This window comes from Penicillium subrubescens (genome assembly GCF_028828155.1).
Source record: "Penicillium subrubescens strain IBT 31985 chromosome Unknown utg000004l_segment0_segment0, whole genome shotgun sequence".
NCBI lineage: Eukaryota > Fungi > Ascomycota > Eurotiomycetes > Eurotiales > Aspergillaceae > Penicillium > Penicillium subrubescens.
Window position 1 is genome coordinate 3,802 of NW_026643154.1, and position 23,258 is coordinate 27,059.

The 23,258-nt window shown below is 47.1% G+C and overlaps 5 protein-coding genes across 5 annotated transcripts; 2 read left to right on the forward strand and 3 right to left on the reverse strand.

Moving 5' to 3' along the window:
* Nucleotides 1–1,008: 1,008 nt before the first annotated feature.
* On the reverse strand, nucleotides 1,009–4,557 carry N7473_005100 (uncharacterized protein; the record flags this gene model as incomplete). The annotated part of the gene is made up of 5 exons (XM_057151040.1): nucleotides 1,009–3,276; nucleotides 3,403–3,561; nucleotides 3,610–4,079; nucleotides 4,133–4,466; nucleotides 4,522–4,557. 5 exons carry the CDS (start codon nucleotides 4,555–4,557, stop codon nucleotides 1,009–1,011), a joined length of 3,267 nt encoding a protein of 1,088 aa, XP_057008845.1.
* A 6,616-nt stretch (nucleotides 4,558–11,173) lies between these two features.
* N7473_005101 (lipase 4) lies at nucleotides 11,174–12,862 on the reverse strand (the record flags this gene model as incomplete). Its single annotated transcript, XM_057151041.1, has 1 exon — nucleotides 11,174–12,862. One exon carries the CDS (start codon nucleotides 12,860–12,862, stop codon nucleotides 11,174–11,176), a length of 1,689 nt encoding a protein of 562 aa, XP_057008846.1.
* Nucleotides 12,863–14,744: 1,882 nt separating this feature from the next.
* On the forward strand, nucleotides 14,745–16,094 carry N7473_005102 (uncharacterized protein; the record flags this gene model as incomplete). Its single annotated transcript, XM_057151042.1, has 1 exon — nucleotides 14,745–16,094. One exon carries the CDS (start codon nucleotides 14,745–14,747, stop codon nucleotides 16,092–16,094), a length of 1,350 nt encoding a protein of 449 aa, XP_057008847.1.
* Nucleotides 16,095–17,528: 1,434 nt separating this feature from the next.
* N7473_005103 (extracellular endo-1-5-alpha-L-arabinase) lies at nucleotides 17,529–18,801 on the reverse strand (the record flags this gene model as incomplete). The annotated part of the gene is made up of 4 exons (XM_057151043.1): nucleotides 17,529–17,664; nucleotides 17,736–17,821; nucleotides 17,873–18,349; nucleotides 18,535–18,801. The coding sequence occupies 4 exons, from the start codon at nucleotides 18,799–18,801 to the stop codon at nucleotides 17,529–17,531; spliced, it is 966 nt and encodes a 321-aa protein (XP_057008848.1).
* A 1,909-nt stretch (nucleotides 18,802–20,710) lies between these two features.
* Nucleotides 20,711–23,065, forward strand: N7473_005104 (uncharacterized protein; the record flags this gene model as incomplete). Its single annotated transcript, XM_057151044.1, has 1 exon — nucleotides 20,711–23,065. The coding sequence occupies one exon, from the start codon at nucleotides 20,711–20,713 to the stop codon at nucleotides 23,063–23,065; it is 2,355 nt and encodes a 784-aa protein (XP_057008849.1).
* Nucleotides 23,066–23,258: the final 193 nt, after the last annotated feature.

Sequence of the window (23,258 nt, forward strand, 5' to 3'; positions counted from 1 at the left end):
TCCATACATTATCTGGTACAGGAGTGGGGGAGACGGGATGTGGGTCGATAATGGAGCATTCTCTAGTGCATTGGCATAGGGATATATATATTGTGGAGTAGCGGACTAGTGGGTCTAGTCGGCCAAAACCACAGCAAAGTACTGTTAGCATTGCTTCTGCTGAAATAACGTCTGAAGGTACGCCTTATGCCATGGGATAGCCCCTTGACGTAGAACTTGCCATTGATGTGTTTTGTTATAATGTTGTCGCATCCAATCGGTGCTGGTCGAACGAAAGTCGCAGTTGGGGAGGTAGCAGAGGAATCCCAGCACGGTCGGCAGGCCACGAACCTCGTTAATGCCATCTCGTGGGTGAACCACACCAGCGTTGGAGGCGGCGACCGGGTCTAACTCGCTGGAGGATGCAATTCTTCGTCGCTGGCCGCTTTGTAAGTGATGTTTCTCTAATAGATGACGGGAGAGATTCTGTCGTGTGTAGCAACCCCCGTGTGTGGTGCAGAGTACCACATGGAACGCTGGCAAGACTCTGAGGTACGAGGGAAGCGCTTCCAGTTCTGGGACCACCACGGACTCTACCGGGCTAGAACTACGCATAGACATAATAGAAAGGTCGGAGATCCAGATCCTGTGGTCAGAATACGAAAAATATGTTGATTTGAGTAGAGAGAGCTTTTTGAAGAACAGCGGGATTTCCCCTGAAGAACAGCGGGCGCTAGTAGATTTTTGGTTTAGCGCCGGGAAGCTTTTGTTAGTAAGGTTGGTGAAGTACGCTGTACTTCAACGTGGACTATATACAGGGATATCCACCCCCATACCTAACGCACTGGTGGCCGCAATCACTCCATTTGCCGCACTCCGGAACTGCTTCAAAATGCCCAACTTCTCATCCTGGTTGCTGTAAAATGCGGCACATCCTAATATCTCCGCCGCCTGGGTCACAATGGACTTGGTGCTGCCGTACACAATTACTCGGCCGGGCCGCGCACGCTGAATCCGTTCACGAATAAACTACCGGACACCGGGATCCTCTAACCACTGGTTCTGGGAACGATATTTCAACGCAATGGTGGGCCGGTACACCCGATATGCGATATTGTAGCGGCTCGTCCGCGCGCGGTACATGCTCACCACGTTCCGCTCCACCGCCATGCGCTGAAATAACCGGCTCTCCTCACATGGGGGCAACGTGGCGGTCAAAAACACCATCTGCGCACCAAACCGATGCATTTGACCTAACTGCTGTAACCGCGGCCGGAATTTCTCCGACGTGTTCAACATAACATGGCATTCGTCAATGACAATCCGGTCCAACCGTATGTTATCGCGCTGCCGGTTCAAAAACGACTGGAATGAATCCGTGAATACCGCCTCGGGCGTCACAAACACAATGGCCGCGTGGTCGGGATAGCGATGACTCTCCCATTCGACGCATGAAATCCCGGCGGCCTCGCATCGGCGCTGTAAATCGGAACGCAACGCGGTCAACGGAACCACCACGATCGTTAACCCGCCTCGTTGGCCAACCCACGCGGGCAACATGAATAACATACTCTTGCCCCCGCCTGTCGGCATCACCACCACGACCCGGGAATCGCCCCGTTTGATGGCATCAATAGCCGCGCCCTGGACGCCCCGGAACTGCATTGTGGGGTCGCCGGTCATCCGCTGCAATGCCTCGGTCATATTGGTCGTCTCGACTAAATAGCGGCGCTGATCGCGCATTTGTATATCGTCGTCCTTCCACCGTGGCCGGGCTCGCTTGCCCAATACGCTACTCGGGATGTCCTTGATGTCAAACCCTAAAAAATCATGCCAATGCACGCTGCTGGTCCGGAATCCCGCCTGACGACCCGCCGTGGTCCCTTGCTGCTGGGTCATCATACGTCCGTATGCCATCTCGGCGATATGGGTGGTGTGCGCGGCCTGCAAATCGGCAATATGGCGCACCCACTGCTCGTCGTCCATATCGTCCTCGTTCTCCTCGTTATCGCTGATGACCTCGGTCCCATCCTCGCGGACGTTGTGCGGGAACGCTTTGACACTACCGAAATATCTCCGACTGATCGCGATGGCAATGTCTCGGTACGCGGACAACGACAATCCGTTGTGTAAACGCATCTTGCTTTCCCGAACCATCACATCCGTCACCCGCGTGGGCGTCCACTCCCGTCCAGTGCCGGCATCGAAACCCCACATCTTGGTGGCGTGCGTGTCGGGAACGGCGTCCAAACGGCATGCCTCTTCCTGGAATGCCTGCAACATCTCGACAAATAGCAATACCAACCACAAATACCACACAACCAACTCACCTACTTCACGGGGTACGTACCGATGAATCACCTTGGCGTCCCCGCTAGCGTAAAACCCCTTGTGGTATCGGGTGATAAATGCCACCAATCCATCCTCGATGAACACGTTACGGTGCCCACCGGCGGCGCTATTGCGGTGACGGATACTCAACAACTCGGGGCCTCGCGGGGGCTGACCGCTAGTAATGTGGACTAACACGGCCAACTTTTCCTTGAACTCGTTGACGAACCCAAAAAACCGGCCGATAGCATCGACACTGAACCGATTGGTGTTGGCTTGCATGAACAACCGCTGCAATGGATGCTCCTCCTGTACCCGATCCACCATCCACCGGGACCCATCGACGGGCCACGGCGTGCGCTCGTCCTGCAAAAAACTCCACCCGGCCTTGGGTTGGTTGAAATCATCGGCCATACGGTCCCATGGGATAACGGGAATCTGGTCGGGTTGGCACCGCAAAATCTGGTTAATCATCAATTGCCGTGCGCTAGCCGTCAACCCATGGATGAACCCGCGGAATGCCCCCATCGTGAACCGCATCGTTTTATACGACAACTCGTCCCCGTTGGCCCAACCGATGTGCCCGGCGGTGGGGGTGTTCATGTGGATCTTCATCCCATACCGGCGTAAATCCATCATCCATTCCATCGGCCCGGCGGTGCCGTGCACCATAAACCCGGTGACCATGATGCGAATCCATTGGCGCCATGTCTTTGGGCCTTCCTGTGCCTGCTGGGTAAATACAACCGGTGGTGGGGAACTATTGGGCAAACTATCCAACGCGGGCGAACTGGACGGATAATCCGGGGTGGTGGCTTGTCGTGGGGTCTGGGGTGCGGGCGGACTGCGGCCATCCCGTTGATGCGAAAATATATAATCGACCGGGCTGGGATCATCCCACTCCCCCACCAGCTTTTTCTCCCCGATTTGTAATAACTCGCGGGCATTCGGGTCCAACAAAAACGACTAGTGCACGACGACAAACCGGGACACCTTGATCACACTGGATAAAATCGGGGGATAACTATGGGGATCCTTCCATGGTCGACCGCCGTTATGGTCACTCACACCTAATACGGCCAATGCACATACTAACGCCAGCTCGTACTCGGTCGATCGAATACGCTGGTTTAATAATTCAATCATGAATTCCATGCAATCGGCTTCCACGGGTTGTAATGCGTCCGGGTTCGGGTCGGTGCCGTCGGTGGGGATCGGCTCGGGCCGGTCCTTGTGGCACTCGGCGGAATACTATAATGCATCCCACGCCTTGCGTTGCCGTTTGCTGAACCGGTACACCGGACTATTCCAATCATGCCGAACTTGGGTGCGGGCGAAAAACATCAAAATGCGGCGCCATGGGTCAACATGTCGCTCCAACTCCTCGTCCGCCTTCATGTATGCCTGCAATGGCTTCGACGGGATCTTCTCTATATCGGTGCGGGCGGCTTCAATCCGTAACAAATGTCCTGTCCGTTGGGTGATGCTCTGGCTTTTACGGGCAACGCCCAACATGGCATCCCAAATCACCCGCGCGGTACCCTCATCCCCCTCCGCATCTTCCTTCGGGCTTTCAATGCATATACGCAATTCCTTGGACTTACGTCCGCGTAAATACGCCGCCCATCCGGTTCGGTCCAACCACGGATTGGCTTCGTCGATATCGCCGGGCCGGATCTCGGCTTCTAACTGTATTTTCCGTGTAAACACCTCGCGCAACTGGTCAACGGCTTCGGCGACTTGCGTGGCCTGGGGGGTGGTGCTTCCGGCTGGCACGCAGCACCGGGGTAGCGAACATGGATGTAATGCGACCCTAATCCACGTGGGAAAACCTGCTGGCACACAACTGACTTGGCCCCCTCCTCTTGTTTCTGCTTTCCGGCGGCGATCTCGGATGGTCGTGGCTTGCCCCCATGGCCGTACGCCGAAAACCGATGCTCCTTCGACCAGTGCACTCGTAAACTCTCGCGACTGCGGTAAATCTGCCTACAAAACTGGCACTGTAACCCATCTTGGTAGATTGGTAACGCCGGAATGGGGCGATCCACGGCCGCGGGGAGCGACCTAGTCTCATCCTCGATGCTGTTCCATTCATCGGTTTGGCGAATAATGTCTAGTACCTGCTCTGCGACGCGTTTGCTGATACGGTGCTTGCCCTTAATGTTGGTTAAATGGCGTACTATCTCTCTGGGCCTTACGCCACGCTCGCACTGGCGACAAATGGCAACTCCCCACTGCCGGTTGCATATGAAATACTGGTCGGCAATGGTGGGTTCCGCGGGTTCACTTATGTTGAACGTGGATATATATTGAACAATACTGTATATCCGCTGAATGTGTGCTGGGAAAACCCTATCGCTGGGAACTGCTTATTTGTTGATGAAATTGAAACTGGGCATTCATTGTAGCCCCTGAAATTCCTGACGGGATTTTCAACCGAATTGACCTAATAATACGTGTGTGATGAGTCGCATTGTGATGGGTGATGGGTTTCGTGATGTTGGTAAAAGCGCTGGCCGACCGTACCCCATCAAAATAATTCGCTGACTTCCAACCCCTATAACTACCTTACGAAAACGTCGGATGGCTTTATAAATTGGGGAAATAAATGATTAAGTATTTACTTACAACTAGTGAAAATTTGAAGTTTCTAAAACTACAGGAGTATAACTGTAATAGCACCCTGAAACTAACTGTAATCTACCCTCTCCGGGAAACCCTAACCCATATTAAAAAATTAACCCCAAACTGTAATGAGCCTCATTACAGTTCCCCCCATGGGTTAGGGGGTGGAAGCCCTAGTACGACGGCTAATTTAGATCCTGCTGTACCCTCTCAGCCCTCCGAAACCTCACATTCGCCTCATTTTCAGCTCACTTCTGATCCTGACGATTATAACGAAATCCTTAGAGACCAACCGCCTACTCCTCTACTTAATCCAAAAGAAGACGAATTCGACTAATCTAACCAATCAGACCCTTCTGATATTAAAGACGCTGGCCAATCTAGCCAGATACAGCCTTTCGTGCTTATTAATAACATAAATTTCGACCCTTCCGGTTACGAACCACTAATATCGACTAAACGCTGACGTTCTGATTCAGATACTAGCTAAGACTATAGTAAAGCTAAGCGCCCTTATATCAACCTCACAGCGTTTATATAGGCCTTCCTGCTAGATTAAAGCATACAAAAGCAGCTAAAAATTCTAATATCCTCTATTCTACCTGCACTATCCGGCTATAATCAGCTAGCTAGCTACCCTTTCGAGAGCCAATTTCGTTAAGCTATACAGATTGAATTCAATAAGCTTATAGATATACGTGTATTTGAACCAATAAGCGCACATCTAGTTACACACGCACACCAGACGAATTGCAAAGGTATTGACTAATCAGATTGTCCTCGCCACTAGTTTATCCTAATACGATAGGTATTCGCTTATAAATCAGACGAATTAGGCTATCTCACACGCTTCAAAGCTCGTTTATGTATACGTAGAGACACACAAGTTCCTAACGACTAAGACGCTCGCACTAGCATACTCGCGGCTAGAACGTTTCGCACGCTTATCGCGATTATCACACGATTTAACCTTAAAACCTTCTAGATAGATACTATTAACGCCTTCCTAAATAGCTCGCTAAAGGAAGAAGTTTACTGCTAATATCCCCTAGGATTAGGCAGGAAATCGATAGTTTTACGCTTGCATAAAGCAGTATATAGCCTACGAATCGCTAGTAAGCGATAGGAAGATAATATTAAAGAGATGCTGCTCTTACTTAGATTTAAGCCTTACCCTGATAACCCTGCCCTTTATACCGATAATCGTATAATTATTATAGTATTCGTCGATGATTTCCTTGCTGCCTATCACAAAAGTAAGAGTTCGCACGCTTAGCAAATCAAAAGACTACTCTCAGAACGATTCGAAATAAAGGATTGCAGCGAACTGATATAGTTTATTAGTATTCGAATCGTACGTAATCGATCTAAACGAAAGACCTAGCTAAATTAAGTAGCCTATATTGAAAGGATAGCTGCTAGATTCAACCTGCTAAACAGCTAGAAAGCCCTAAAACTGCTACTTCCAGCTACACAAAAGCTTAATCTAATTCTGACAGAACTAATCGACCCGAAGATTATTAAGCTATATTAACAAAAGTATGGATCTACTCTTTTCCCTGCTGTTTAGACCCGACTAGATACTGCATTCGCTAACTGATTACTAGCTAAATCGCTTACTCGCTGTAATAAGAAGTATTTAGTAGCTATCGACTATCTGATATTGTATCTTTATACTACGAGATACCTTTCGCTCTGCTTTAATAGCGAAATAAGAGCTTCTATCTTCACTACCGCCTCAGATACAAGCTTTACTAACAATCCTGACCGAAAGAGCTCTAAAGGATTTATCTTCTGCTTATTTAGTGGCCTAATTAAATAGAAATCGCGTAAGCAGAAGACTATCACTACGTCGACTACAGAAGCCGAATTGTTAGCTATTAGCTACGCAGCTAAGTAGCTATACTAGATTAAACGCCTCTTTTCCTTTATCCAATTCGAAACTGACTAATTAGATATAATCGAATGCAATAATCAGCAGACAGTTGATTTGCTCACGCGCGAGAAATCAATATTTCAGACCAAACTTCGTTATATTGATATCTACCAGCTTTAGATTCGCCAGGAAGTCTAAGCTAGACGATTGCGAATTGAATAGGTCAAATCAGCCGAAATAATAGCCGACGGCCTTACGAAGCGCTTATCTGCAGAAAAATATGCCGCCTTTGTTCAATAACTAGGTATAGAGATCTTACCTGCAGAGGAATCCCCTTCCTTCTGATATCTCTTATTCAGCTCTCACTTTGACCTTACATTGAGAGCTGAGGGGGTGTGTCGATATAAGTAGGTGTATAAGCCTATGCTATCGAACTTGACAGAATGCGACGGAACGTCTACGTGACGATGATCTTCAACGATTAACATCAACAACTTGCACATATAACGAAAGAGCTTCAACACTCTATTTCTTCTGATTTCTATGAGATTCTAGTCTGACGCATTGCCTTGATTTTATGAAGTTATAAATATTGCCTGCTTTCCATAGCTAGTTGAATCAAGTTTAATGATTGTGATGAAGTTGGAGCATTCTTCTATTATAAGTTAACTTCCGATTCTGAGCCGAATCGTACGACGACCTGACCTGACCTATACGATTCTTCGCCAATCGTATACTGATTTGACTAACCGTGCACACTCGCTTGCTTGTGCACGCCGAAGGATTTATGCTGACCCCGTAAATCCGACAGTTTCTATCAACATAAGTGGGTATATAAGCCCCTAAGTGTTATAATATACCCTAGTATAAGGTTATTCCTAAGTGTTAGTGCTGAGATCTCGGGACCCTAGAACCTTTTTCCTAAGGCTTCCACTCGGCCAAGGCCGGACGGCGGCAAGCGGTCTCCTCCTTTCTGCCACTTCCGTGCACGTGACATGCTATGTATTTAGTTCTACGTTAGGAGACAATACAACCTCATGCACCCTTTCCCCTATCATAGACCACAGTACTATACGATTAAACTATAGATGCTAGCGGTGTTATCCCTAATCCGGCGTTATTGCTAATAGGCGCACCCGGCTTCCGATCGCCGATACTAGATAACCACTAAAGCCTATATACTAGCAATATAAGCAAGTTTTCCGAATAGACCTGTCTTACTATACAAAACATATACTAAACTAGACTAATACTATGTCAACATGTGGATATGCGATACCCCGCACTAAGCGTGTAGATAAGCAATACACATCGGACCAATCGGATATCCACCACTACACGATACGATGATAAGATATCAACTATCTTATCAAATGGAAAGAACAACGAGTTTCCTAACACTCTCGTATCCCCCATGTTACTCTGAGAGTTTTATCTGACTTTTTCCTTGACATTCTGCTATGTACCTAAAGTTATAAATACTGCCTGTTTCCCTAGTTAAATACAACAAGTTTGACACCATTTTCACTTACCAATAGAGCTCAAGGCAATTCTGATTAAACTGCGTTGACCTTCCACTGTTCAACCTGTTTGCTGCCGACCCACCTCTATTGCACTTTCGTCTCTCTTCCATAATCGTGGTATTCGATCGACCTGTGTGCGCCTCTAAGCACACCCCAGGGTTTATGCACACGGCGTAAAACCGACATACTACTCCTAGCAGCTTAACTTTAAGTCCCTGTATTACCGGCCGTAGGTATATTCAGGAATATCTATCTAAGATATCTCTACCTATACTTACGGTTATTAGATATAATCTACAACAATATACCCTCTACTCTACATAGTGCTTCCGCGTTTACGTTGCGGTAGCTTAAGACAAGATATTGTCTATATATAGTGATACTCGTAAATATACAGGTGCTTTAAATATAATATAAGTAGTATACCTTAATATTAAGATTATTTAGTTACTATAGACTGTATATTAACTTAGTAGTTAAGTACTATCTTATAACTTAAAGCTCGGCTAATCTAGATCTAAGTCCTATTACCTTAATCGATTTAAAATTATCTTTTTAAAGCACTATAAACGCTAAAACCTGCGTGTTTATAGGGGCTACTAAGTTTTTCGCGATCTTGCTAACAGGGACTAAATATAGGTAAGTACGTACCTCTAACACCCTTTCCTTTCTATTTCCCTCTCCTATCTTACTATCCTAGTATATAGTATAGACTGCACTGTTCTCTCGAAAAATAGGTTCTTATTATAGGTTAGGCTAATTTATAATCACCTTAAATCTAGTAAGCGTCTATAACTAAAAAAGCGTTAAAGTTATACTCTATTCTATCCCCTTAAGATTAATAGTAAGAAACCCACTTAGAGTCAGGCCGAGCAGAAACTAAGGTCTACAAAATTAAATAAGGCTCTCTCTATAATATAAGATAACCTTGCTTTCTATAGTAATCTGTTATATACTCAATAAACGCTATACCTATTTTAATAAGAACACTAAGGACTTCGAATCTATATAAAGAGGGCAAACGTAAATACTATAGAAGTCTTCTATAGATATATTATTTAGCCTCTTAATAAATATCCGAATATTATATATCTAATCAATCCTGTATAAAGATATATTTACGCCAAGCCTAGAGGACATTAGACCGACTAGCAAAACTTTACGTGATAAGTTACTGCTACAGCAGTCTAGGACGTCCGTTAACGATAAAGCTCCCTAATTAAAGACTTAATTAAGTAGTCTTATTATTAGGGTTATTCCTTTCGACTACTTCGCTAGTATATCTGATTATTGTCTTCGTTGTAGATATATCTCTATCTACTCTAGAATCACTTTACTTTTTGAAGGCAAGAAAGGTTCCTCTGGGAAAGATTACCTAGGCTAACTAGCCTAGGTAAATATAACCGTATTTTTATAATTAAAGTACACTATAAACATTGCCCGGTATAATATCTGTCAACATAAGTGGGTGCATAAGCCCCTGTCAACATGAGTGGGTGTATAAGCCCCCATGAGAGCTATCGAACGTGACAGAATGCGACGGAACGTACACGTGACGACGATCTTCAACGATTGACATCAACAACTTGTATACATGACGAAAGAGCTTCAACACTCTATTTCTGCTGATTTCTATAAGATTCCACTCTGACGTATTGCCTCGATTTCGTGAAGTTATAAATACTACCTGTTTTCCATAGCTAAATTGAATCAAGTCTGACACTCTTTTTATCCACATGAGAGACTAAAGGCCTACCTGATAGTGTAGCTCTAGTCTAATACTGTATGTTGCCTACCTGACTACTACCTATCTAAGACTGCCGACCCCCCTTTCCTGTGGATAGTCATTCTTCCATGATTGTGGGTTCTTGGCTGAATCGCACAATCACGATCCCGACGTTCTACGATTAGACCGTCCGACCTGACCCGACCTCATCAAGAGAGAGCTCTAGGCCTACCTGATTGTATAGTAGTCTAATACTGCACGCTGCCTACCTGACTACTATCAATCTAATACTGCCGACCCCCCTCCCTCTATCGATTGACCTGACCTATACGATTCTTCGCCAATCGTATACTAATTTGACCAATCGTGCACACTTGCTTGCTTGTGCACGCCGAAGGATTTATGCTGACCCCGTAAATCCGACAATATCTATAAGAGATTAAATATTAGAATCTGTCGACATTCACTTAACCAATTAAGGGGGCAAGGAGGAGGGCGCGCTGGGTGTTGCTAAGGGTTTGGCGAAGGGGACTGTGGGGTCGATGTCTAAGGTCCCTTCAGCTGGATTGGGGCTCGTTGCGTATCCCTTTCAGGGTATTGTGAAGAGTATTGAGAGGGTCCGTGAGGTCGAAGATATGGAAGGCTATAATCAAAGCGACTACGTGATGGGTACGATTTGAGCAGAAGGCAAGAAATTTTTCAGGAGGAGAGACAGCTCGCGCTGCAAATTTCTCCAAATCCTTTTCTGCGATACGGATATACGGAGAGAACCTTAGTATTAGCTTAATTAGGTTGTCCAAAGATGAGACTATGCGCAATTTGGGCCTTCTCTACCTTCGACACCGCGGCGAACACAAGCAATGTTCTATTGTGACCAAATGAAAGCGCCTTGAGAACGTTATTCTAGATATATATTACTATTAGGCACGACAGAAAATAGGGTGGTCGAAGACTTATGAAACAACACTGTACAATGGAATATGTTAAGGGTTAAGGATCCTCGTATAGAAAAGCACAAACAAGGCAAGTAAAGTAAGAACAAGACGAACACGAGCAAAAACCGAAAGATGACGTAGAGACTAAGTAAAGCGTCTTCAGACGCTTCTGAAGCCACTATATGTAGAAAGCCTCCGCATTTGCGAGAAGAAAGTCATAAGAGTCGGATCTGAAATCATCTGCAAGGTTCGCTGACGAGTCCGCGAAAAATTGCATCAAAGTTTGGTTCTCCGACCACTGCGACCAGGTTGAATAGGATACCGCCGCATTGGGGTCCAAGTTCTGAACAAAGGAGAAATAGTAGGACCGAATTGCGCTTACTGCGTAGTTAGGCAAGATCCCATAGAAGACCTGCAATATATCACCGGCATGAAATGAACCCAGGAAAGGGGTGCCATAATCATAGGATGCTAGGTATGACCAGGTAGTGATATTTGGCTTGACTTGGGTTGAGTACTCCAGCAGAGCCCGGCGAGTGAGAGTAAAAGTAAGGTCCCCTAAAATAGCAGCAAGACGTTTGTACTGGGGGTACCAGTTGTTGAGGTTACCAGTGCGAAATGGAGAACCATCAGTTGCAGTGTCCGGATAGTGAGCAATGAGGCCATCAATCTGGTCAGATGTGGCGTTGTAGAAATAATATTCCTTCAGATATTCGGCAATTTCCTCGGTTGTAGTAATATTTGACTGAAAGAGCGCAAGAAGGGTGCCTTCATCCTCCTGGTCGCCGATAATAAAAGGGACGTCTGCGTATTTTCCCGCTTTTGCCAGCTTGTCAGGCGAGTCTGACAAGATAATTCCGTCCGGGCGAGGTAAATATGAGAGTGCCACCCCACTATAGCTGAGAAAGGCAGGAACAGAATTTGCTGCGTTAAGGAAGGTGGTGTAATCCAAGGCACGGAGACAGGCGAGCGTGTCATTCGCTGAAGTGCATCCAGCAGCTGCCACAACCGAATCGTAAACAGCCTGGCCCTTAATGCCGTCTACACGTTCAGCCGGGACGACACTACCAGAGTTCATTATAGCCCCGCGGAAGAGGGACTTGCCGTTATAGGTATTGTTCCCGTCGTAGAGCGCCATCTGGTCAAACACTGAGATAGAACCAGCAGATTCGCCCCAGATAGTTACCTTGTCAGGGTCACCGCCAAAGGCCTCAATATTATCAGCAACCCATTGGAGGCCGAGCCGTTGATCCAGTAGACCAAGGTTGGCAGATCCATCTTGGAGAATCTCTTTGCCTGGCATAAATCCGAAGCCACCAAGACGGTAGTTCACCGCCACAAAGATCATTGGCATATTCGTATCAATTGCACTGGAAACAAGTGACGACCCATCGTACATAGCGGTGGAGCCGAATTCAAATCCGCCACCGTAGATCCAAAAGAGAACGGGTAGCCGAGATTCGGATGTAGTTCCTTCTGGCCGGACGATATTCAGAGTCAGGCAATCCTCTCCAGCATCTGTAACCTCCTGGAAGAAAGGCAGATTAAAAGTTTCTCCGACTAATGAGACGAGGATATCTTTCGATTCACTGCTGGCATAGAACTGGGGACAGGACCGCGGGGTCCCAGTCGCTTGAATAGTCCCGAGCTTCGTCTCAATAGGATGAGGCGGCTTCAGACGCAACGTGCCCGTGGGAGGAATTGCGAACGGGATGCCGTCGAAACTTTCTAGTCCATCCGAACTCTGGCCGACAATAGTGGCTATTGGGGACGAAATAGTGACAGTGGGTTCCGCTGCCCGTCGGGCAGGAGAAGACAAGACGACCAGCGGTAGGAAGGCGCCGAGAATGAAGGAATAGAGTTTCATGATATAAGTCGGACGTTATGACGGCTCGGGGGAAAGGGTCTAGGCAACTGAAGTTCGTGGCCGTGAAGACGAGGTTTTTCTGCCTTTTATATTTCAAAGCTGCTGGCTAAATTGTATACACTCAATTCACATGTCCCCTCGGGCCAAAATTTCGTGTCTGATATCCTCCCCGCGCAAGCTCAAATTGGGAGAAATTGCGACGCAAACCTTATCGTGCGTCCTGTCTGGGCGCCACAGAAGAAGTTGAGTACGAGAACACAGCGGACACTTCTACTTACAGTCAATCGTCAGTCATAAGCTAAGAGGCCCATATACAAAGAGTACGCGTCGGGATGATCATGCCGTGAAAGGTTAGACGACACTGGCAGCCTAGATCTTCCCCTGCCGATCGTTCTCATAACACTGTCATGTATTAGGGTTACATAGCCAGAGGCCCAGTCAATCCGGAATTCAAAGTTGATGATGGGTATCAGCTTCCTTGGCAGAGCTGAAAACTCAAATAGACTGATGTAGTCGTCAGGCCGTGATACGATATCAACGAACCTTAGTCCGCCCTACCAAAGGCAGATCCTACACTTGGGCTATGGACCTCTAACACATGATTGGTAATAATATTTCGCATGTACTCTTTCGTTCCAAAAATTCTGGTGTTATATTATATATGTTTCTTGTCGTCTATAGGATGGGGACTTCGAAAAGGTGAGGTTTTGCTTTTAATCTGTTAAGTTAAGGTGGCACATTAGAACCTAAGGCAGAATAAATTTACCTACCAGCATCATATAAAGGCTCATGGAGATGAAGTCCATATGCTAGATATATTTATTACAGTGGCCGGCCAGAGGGCAGGAATGGTATTCATCATTGGTGGTGAAGATATTCAGGGCAAAGCGGCAATTGTAGAGAGCCGCAGTTGCCGATGGCACGGCGTTAGACATGAAATGGGAGGGACACACAACCATCCTAATCAACTACGCCGGTTCAGGTATATTTCCCGGTAGGCCCAAAAATCGGCGATTAGGGCGATCGTACCCAGATCAGCAAATACGGAATGGCGGCAAGCGGTGACCTTATTGTACTAAATAATTATAGTTAACTAGCCAAGAAACTCAAAAGTAAAGCTTACTAAAATCCCTGCAGAAAAAAGACCGCCTGCCGGTCAGACGGGAGTGGGGTATAACGGACAAGGTGGGGGATATGTAAGGAAAATGGTGATCAGCACCGTATTGATTTAAACGGTACTTCTGAGATTTCTGAAGATAACCATTGATATTCGGTATTAGGATTACGCGTACTTTTCGCCACCTTTCGCGACCTCGGATATGTATCCTCTAGGTCACAGGTATTCTCGAGGATATTTTAATTCCTCGACCTTCTGTAGTTTCAGAGAGCCAGAATCAACACTCCTTTCATTTTTGGATATTTCCCTTTTTGATTCCGTTGCGCCAGTCGCCTAGTAAGCCTAGTGTATTTCCATAGCTATACAGGACATTCCTAATAGGATACTAAAACTAGCAGAACTCTATTTAGCCCCTAACCTGGGGTGTTGGTTCCTCGTCGCACATGTCAGCCGTCCCAAGTCTAAACAACGTATCTTTTGCCCCTATCCACCTTTTGCACCCCCTCCAAACCAGACAAAGGGAACTGGCAGCCCCAACACTGAAGGGCAAGCATTCCTGCACGTCGACCTATTTGCTCGTATCAACTAGAGACTATGGTCACCAGGGCGTGTGACCGGTGCTACGCGTGCAAGGAAAGGTGCACCTTTCCAGGCAATAATCAGCAATGCACCAGGTGCCGTCGCCTCAATATCGCATGCTCGACCTCACGGCGTATCAGGCGCATAGGACGTCGACCTGCCGCGAAAGTCTTCCCCTACGGGGAGATGCAGGTCTGGAGCATTGACTCGGAGAAGCAGATCGGGACTCAGCAACAACAACGAAGTTCGTCCATATCGATCTATAGTCCATCCGCCCACTTGCCGCTCACCCGACGCCCCAAGTCAATATCTCCCTCTAATCAGTCTGTTGGAGAAGTGAGGAATCCTCAAAATTGCGATACTGTGGTATTGGCGCCCGAGAAGCTGCTTGCATCCCCCACAACACTCAAAACAGCCGCCGATGCCTTCCGCACAGTAATGGACCTCGAGCAGTTCTCGGTTATACATACGCCATTCATGCTGGGCCCTAGCTTCGTTCCTGAAGCTCAAAAGACTGTCTATACCATCTTATACTTTTCCGCCCCAACTCTGACCGAGGGATACTTGGCATTTCTGGGATTAATGACGCGGTACCAAAGATCACTTGTGATGCGCCAAGATGAGCCAGATATGTCCAAAGCTGCAAAGGGACTGCAACGCTTGCGAAGTGTGAAAATCAACCAGGATTATGATGCAGCCTGTGCACTCTTCCTGGGTCAAACGATGTATGTGTTCAATGTACTCATAGCTCCCGATTCTTCAACAGCCCATGCTATTATGCGAAGCGCCCTCATATCAACCAAAGTATGGCTTCCGAGGCTGATCCATTCTCCGACGTTGTGTCCCATAATTATGACACCTATTCTGATTGACACGGTCGAATGCTTGGTGCGTCGAGAGATTCCTATAATCCGCCTCCCCAGGACTGACCATATTATTGTTGATCGATATGCGGGCGTCTGCGCAACACTTCTGCCTTTGCTCTATGATCTCTGTGTGTGTAGTCATACCGCAAAGAGAGGTATCCTTGATATTGGATCTGGACCCTCTTCCGGGATTTATAGGCAACTCGCAGATATAGAGCGATCAATTCTCGAATGGAATCCTCCAAATCCGCCAGAGCTCCTTGAAAAACATGGACAGAGTGAGGTGCTAGCAATGATGACGCAGGCAAGCGCCTATCGCCTGGCAGCCTTGTTGATCATTCATCGTCTGCGATATCCCCTCGGGGTCGAAGAGAAAACGGCGCGAGACCTTGCAAATAGAATTTTCTCTATAATGACTCACTTTGCTCAAACGGCCGCTGAAAAGACCACAGCTTTGCCTGTAGTTTTCCCCTTGACCATAGCAATGTTCGAGGTGGAGGGACCAGGAGAAGAATTATGGACCGTATTTTCGCCTTTTGCTGTTCAGAGTATAAGTGCAGCGCGACTTCATGGATTCATCAAGCAAGTCCGAGCATCTAAGGAGTCTGGCTATGAGGGAATTTGGTTTGATTTGATCGAAACACAACTTCATGTTGCGATGCCCCCATAGCATTGTTTAGTAACTTGCAAATTATTATATTCATGTAATTCAGGGGACCGTGCTTAATAAAGGGGTTTATGGCCGCATACCCCCCTCCCTTTCACCGTCAGTCCGTATCATGGCTAACGTAAGATAGGGTAGGAGCAAGAAAAGGTGAATAAGGGAATTGATATAACAAAGAATCAGCCGCATCCAATTGCGATGATGACCCCTGGCAAACGCCGTCATTACCGAGTACTTCCGTGCATTCCACGGGAGCCCCGAACGAGACTGTTCTTGTATAGTAAATAAAATTCGTCGAGAAGCCTCTTTCGTGCTCTTCCATCACCGGATTTCAAAACTCCTAGATATTCCCAATGATTTCTAGCTTACTGACAAATGCTGTACTACGATATTTTATCTCCTCTCTCAACACAAGCAAGGCTCCCGATGAACCCACTTGATAAAAGCTTCCCTTCCGCCTGCATTGACAAATCGAGACTACTATAACTAGGATAAGTATCTGGCTCCACTAACTGCCTAGTATCAGGAGACCTTCTTTCTGAGCTCTAGATCACCGCCTCACGGCACCTCGAGTTCGGTCATGGTCGAAAATGGTATTTAGACACCGGTACGGCTACTAGATGGAATTCTCCGCTAACTAGCGAGCCCCCAGCACAGCGCCTAGCCCGATTTGAGCAGAAACCTTCCGGGTTGCGACTGTGTAGCACAGTGAAACACCTCGGGTCACACCCGTCCCATAGCTCCATAATTGCTGAGCTACTACTACCACGTTCCATCAATCAAGAGCCAAAATGATCCAAAAACCGAATTATCAGCAAATTGCCAAAGAATCATCTTAGCTGAGGGTCAGGTTCTGCGTCCGGCAGTCGGACGATGAGTAAAATTAACAACAAAGTCCATGAGTCTGTCACTAGAAATAATCTGTTGACCTCTTTCCAAGAACGATAAATGCATGCCATCTTCGCTTTAGTTGCTGCGTGCACAAAGGTCCAAATCGGAGATTTAAGAAAATGATGAATAGATTGATCAATCTAAACCAGATATCCGCTTGCTTACCTGTGGAAGACGTGACAATTCCATCGTGCAGAGTAATTCAAAATGTGAGCGGAAAATGTTGAGACATAATAGTATCAGAGAGCTGTATGTCCTCGGCTTTCTACGGTGGAGGGTGAATTTGCTAAGTTTATACCTGCAGCCGGTGGAGCAGCATAGTTAGGTTTTAGGATAAGCTTAGATAGACCTCTATACTCTGCAGATGAAGCCTTTCAAGCCCGGGATACTCTTTTTTATAATATCTTGATGCAGTTTTCCATTGATTTCCCTCACCACCTCTCATTCATAGATTGATCAATCGGCAAAGGCGTCAGAATCCCTGACACGTTTGGCGGAAGATGTCTGGCTACTGCAAAGCAAACTCGAACATGAAAACAATATGCCTACTCACACAACAGGCCATCCGCTGGAGAAGTCAATAACATTCCATCCAAAGAGCTTTTGGCCGTCTGCATAGCCGATCCTGGTGTCCACATAGTGGTAATACAGAACAGGTCCAAGCGTAGGGTCAATAAAGACGCCCCTGAGTATGATCAGCATTTGTTGCACGTTTATCAGGCTGATAGGGAGAGGGCTTATTTAGGGAAGACATACTGTCCACCAGGTCCGTAGACAGTTCCATGGCTTTCAAGAACAACCGTGCCGCCTCCGTTCGTGCAAGCAACCCCGTTCTTGTCCAGCTAGATTCTAATCAGCTTTTGCAACTTCTGAGATATCATATGTCTGCTTACGAAATTTCCTGTCGCTGAGGTCGAACGACAAACTTTGATTTTATACTCTTGTTCTGAGGCCGGCCTGGACTTGTCATAGCCACAGCAGATGCCTGCAGAGTAAAAGAGATAATAATAACCATCATGCTTGTACATGAATGATCCTTCAACGGCATGGGCCCCTGAAGGATTATAGGCAATGTTGTGTGCTGAGGACGAAACAGTGGTTGCGGCTGAGTTCATTGGTGCCTGGTAAATATCATGCCAGAAGGAACCAAAGTTCATGTAATATTTTCCTCCATCATCAAAGAGGTTGCCGTCAATTGCATTGTATGGCTTCGAGGAGCTGGACTGGATACCAATAGAGCCATGGTCGGTCCATGAAGACAGATCCATACTGGTGGATGTCGCAAGCCCAATAGCTGAGTCCTGCGACCCAAAAGTTGACACCGAATAGTAGACATGGTAGACGCCATTGACGACGGAGACATCTGGAGCCTACATAGCTTGAGTCAAATCTTGAATTCCGAAGGAAGTATACCAACTGATTGCTGGCGGTGAGGAGAACAACTGTCGCCGAGAGAAGCTGCAGAATGGGATAAAAGGAACATAAAAAGAATATCAAAGTGCGCTCGTGAGGTTGGAGAAAAGCGGATACTGTAATAATTGCAGACAGGACTTACCCAAGGATCGGTATTCCCAGCCAGGTCGATTGACGACCCCCTTGGCAAGACGGACCCTAGTACCGTCCATGGACCACTGATAGAAGTTGCAGATGCATAAGAGATTTTGTTTCCAGTTGAAAAGCGGAAGTACTTTCCATCAGACTCTCTGCGAATAACGCTAGGATCATGGACATTGCAAGCTCCAGAACATGCTCCGGGGTTCGCATAGGCATAGGCTAGAGCTACCAGGCAAGATGCTAATGCCACAAAGGCTGACGAACGCATATTTGCAGAGAATAGTGTGATGTCGACGATATAGACAGAACATGGTACGGCAAGAGACACAACGCGGTGGATAACAACACTATATATATGCGCTTCGTTTTAACTAATTACAACAAAGGCTTCATTGCGCCCGCTAGGCAAATGTGTAATTCTCTGTTCTCAACACGGTAAGAAGCACTACTCATATTGGTCTCAATACAGCAGTCACAGATTGTCTCATTTAGTGGACGAAACGAGTTAATAACTGGTTTCACTATCGTCCGATTCCGTGCTAGAAAAGGAGAAACAGCCGGTTGGGCATCCTCGTATCCAGCGAACAAGTCCGCCACTGCCTTCAGTTACCCTTTTTTTCATCTACGAATACATGGCAAAGTCCATCACAGCATACCACAGCCCGACTACGGTATGTCCATTGCGAATGATGGGGACTATGGGGAAACGTTCCAATGGATGACATCAATGATAACCAATTAATAAGGCATCACAACATGCTATTTCTTTCTCCCTAGTTGTCAATGCATAGCCTCTGTTGCTCTCCCTTAGCCAAGTTAGTATGTACCTTTAAAGCAAGAACAAAATGCCAACCACGTTAACATTATTACTACCTAATTTTGTAAGCCCAGAGGATAGTAAATAAATAGCTCCGACCGTTTATAGGAAATTCTGAAGCAGACGAGCTAAATGGTATTCACGATTCACGTTTCAGGACATTTTGTCCGTAGTCAGAAGTTAGGTCTAAGAAGGCAGTGTTTTCCTTCCTAGCTTATCGCTCTCCGGAATAGCTTTTGAAGGAGTGGTTAAATTGCCAGGGGATCACTCCGGAGACACGGAGACCCATCTACTGTGCCTTAATATCTAGTCCTTTACTTATTCCTTGTCGAAAATTTGGAGGACGCCTGGCTCGTCCTCCTGCCCTTGGATTAGCGGAGCTCTCAGCGAAATATACCCAGTGGCGGAGAAGCAAAAAATGGGACATATATTCTTATGACAAAGCTAAGACAAATAGCCAGAATAGGCAGGTGGCATCAGGGGTCACTAGCACACCTTGATAGCTGTTTCACATATCTCAACGATTGTTTACCAATCCAAACACTGCCAGAGTAGTTATCAATTTTAACATTGTCGACCGAGACCAGGATAGTTATGTAGTTGTGGTATGCAGCAAAACACCATTAGTGGACATAAACACCAAACACCCACCCCTGTATAATAAATACGAATTGTAGAATGCAGATATATTACTCTCACAGCCTGTCTGAATACAGCTTGATTAACCTACAGTACCATCCGAGTCAAGTATTCTCGAGGATATTTTTACCCCCTGACCCCCAGCAGTTCCAGAGAACAGGAAATAGCACTCATTTTCATCTTTTGGTATTTCCTTTTTGGTTCCGTTGCGCCAATCGCCTAGTAAATCCACTGTACCTCCATAGCTGCACAGGGCATTCCCGACAAATATGAACCGGAATATCTGCGAGCTACCGTGGAGGAAGGGCTATCCGGTGATTACCGATGATTGTTAGTGCATGAAAGGTAGTCCAAGTACGAATACGGGACATTTTCCGATTAAGGACATGCAAATTCTTGTTGCTTTATGACCATACCAATTTTTCCCACTAGGGCGGCAGGGATCGGCGGCATTCCCAACCATACGTGGAGCAAGCCCTTCTAAGTCAGGCGAGTACTTTAATACGAATACGTAATTTGGACAACAGATTATTCAAACGGAGCCGAATATAGTCATGACCAAATCCATTATCCACTAAGCTATCTTTGTACGCCCCTGGAGGACGATGCACCAAATCCTTGGCACTATTTAAGTTCATAGCCGTGCTCTATTATCCGATGATGTCTCAATCGTCGTTTCAGGCTTGCATTCTCATCGAAGGCCTAACTCGTCTCTTTCAAGATGTTTGTGTGCGCTCCACTGGCCCTGGGGCTATTCATGCACATTCGAGGCTGTTATGGCATGCGCTTTCCCGACTGTGACCGCGGACCTCTCCTCTTAACCAAGAACGATATATGCAATCCACAGATATCGCCTTCTGATCGCGCTGCAGCCTTGGTGGATAGCATGAACATCACTGAGAAACTGGGCAATCTCTTTGAAGCAAGCGCCGGGTCCTCCCGTCTGGGCCTACCGCCCTATAACTGGTGGAATGAAGCGCTGCATGGCGTTGGATTTTCTGATGGTGTTAGCTTTGGCGTGGACTTTTCAATCGTTACGGAGAATCCTGTGGGAGAATTCTCGTCTGCCACATCCTTTGCCACGCCCCTGCTTCTTGCAGCCGCCTTTGACGATGAGATGATCTATCATGTAGCAGACACTATTAGTACCGAGGCCCGCGCCTTCAGTAACGGCGGCCGCGGAGGTCTCGACTACTGGACACCGAACGTCAATCCATATCGCGATCCACGCTGGGGCCGAGGGTCTGAAACCCCTGGAGAAGATCCACGGCGAATCAAGGGATATGCCGCTCACTTTCTGCGTGGCCTGGAAGGAAACCACAGCTCGACCACGAAAAAGACTTTGACAAACTGCAAGCATTACGCCGGATATGACCTGGAAACATGGGGTGGTTATAGCCGCTACGGATTCAAAGCCAATATCTCCATGAAAGACCTTGTTGAATATTACTTGCCCCCGTTCCAGCAGTGTGCGCGGGACTCTAAAGTCGATTCCATCATGTGTTCGTACAACATGGTCAATGACGTCCCAGCCTGTGCCAATTCCTACCTTATCGATCGCATCCTACGGCAGCATTGGAACTGGACAGCCTCATCGCAATACGTAGTCACAGATTGTGGCCTTGTGAATGAAACTGTGGAGCACACGCGTTACACCTCAAGTCTTGCTGAATTCAGTGCATTGGTGTTTGAGACAGGCGTCGATCTCTTGTGCGCGGGAGATTCCCAAACCGGTATTCCAGAGGCATATGGTAAATCTTTGCTCTCAGAGGAGACAATCGATATTTCTTTACGCCGCCAGTACGAAGCCTTGGTGCGCGTTGGATACTTCGGGCCCAACTCGACAGATCCATATGTATCTTTGGGTTGGTCGGCAGTTAACACGCCAAACAGCCGAACTTTGGCACGCAACACGGCCGCGCAAAGTATGGTGCTGCTCAAAAATGATGGCGTTTTGCCATTCACATTCACAGGCGACACCAAGGTCGCGCTCATTGGGGCGTATGCCAATGCCACCTGGGAAATGTTGGGTAGCTACTTCGGTGTCCCTCCCTATTATCATGGGCCACTCTACGCAGCAAAGCAACGAGGTTTAAAGACTTCTTACGCATCCGGCCCCTCCACTTCGCAAAACGCAACTGGTAACTGGACAGAGCAGATAGAAGCCGCCAAGGAAGCCGACGTTGTGCTATACTTCGGGGGTATCGATGTTTCAACCGCAAGTGAGCTCAATGACCGCATATCCATCGCATGGCCCACGTCTCAGTTGAGCCTCATCAAGGAAATATGTGCTCTTGGAAAGCCCTGTGTAGTCGTTCAGCTAGGCGACCAGCTCGACGACGCCACCCTCCTCAATAATAGTAATGTTTCTGCAATCCTGTGGGCGGCATATCCCGGCCAGGATGGGGGGCCAGCCATTTTTGATGTTTTGACTGGCTTAATCCCTCCTGCCGGTCGATTACCCGTCACCCAGTACCCCTCTAGGTACGTGGATCATATTCCGATGACGGACATGTCTCTCCGGCCGCAAGGTGAACGGCCGGGACGGACATACTGGTATTATGAGGATGCAGTGCTGCCTTTTGGACATGGACTGCATTATACGACCTTCACGGCTCTAATTCAAAGCCATGGAACGAGCGCTCAGAGCTCGTCCGCTCGTGGTGACTCTTTGCATCTGGGTTCATACCAGATCAATGAGCTAGTGGACAATTGCAGCACCCAGTTTTTGGATCTTTGTCCGCTACCGCCGGTAGTCGTGAGTGTAACGAATACAGGTAGTCAAACGTCTGACTTTGTTGTCCTTGGCTTTATCGCGACCACCGTCGGTCCGCCTCCGCATGCTACCAAGCAGCTCGGTGCTTATACCCGTTTGATGGCCGTTATGCCCAAGGAAACTCGATCTGCTACACTTCATTTTACGCTTGGAGATCTAGCTCGCGTGACCGAGCGTGGCGATCGTGTGCTTTATCCGGGGATTTACAAGGTGCTGATCGACGTTCCCACACAAAGTATAGCAACTTTAGAGCTATTGGGAACGCAGGCGACTTTGGAATCATGGCCGCAACCTGTGTAGATGCTGAGAGGCGACCTGACTGCGGAATTTCTGGTTTATTTGCTTAAAGGGGCGTGAGGATGTGTGGTTTTTGATTTCCGCTCCTGATTTTCTTTTACTCCTTCTAGCTAGTTGCTTGCTGGGGAGATCTAGGCTACTGTACTGTTGCCTACCTTGCCTGGAAATACCTTAGTAATAAGGCAGTATAGCTTAT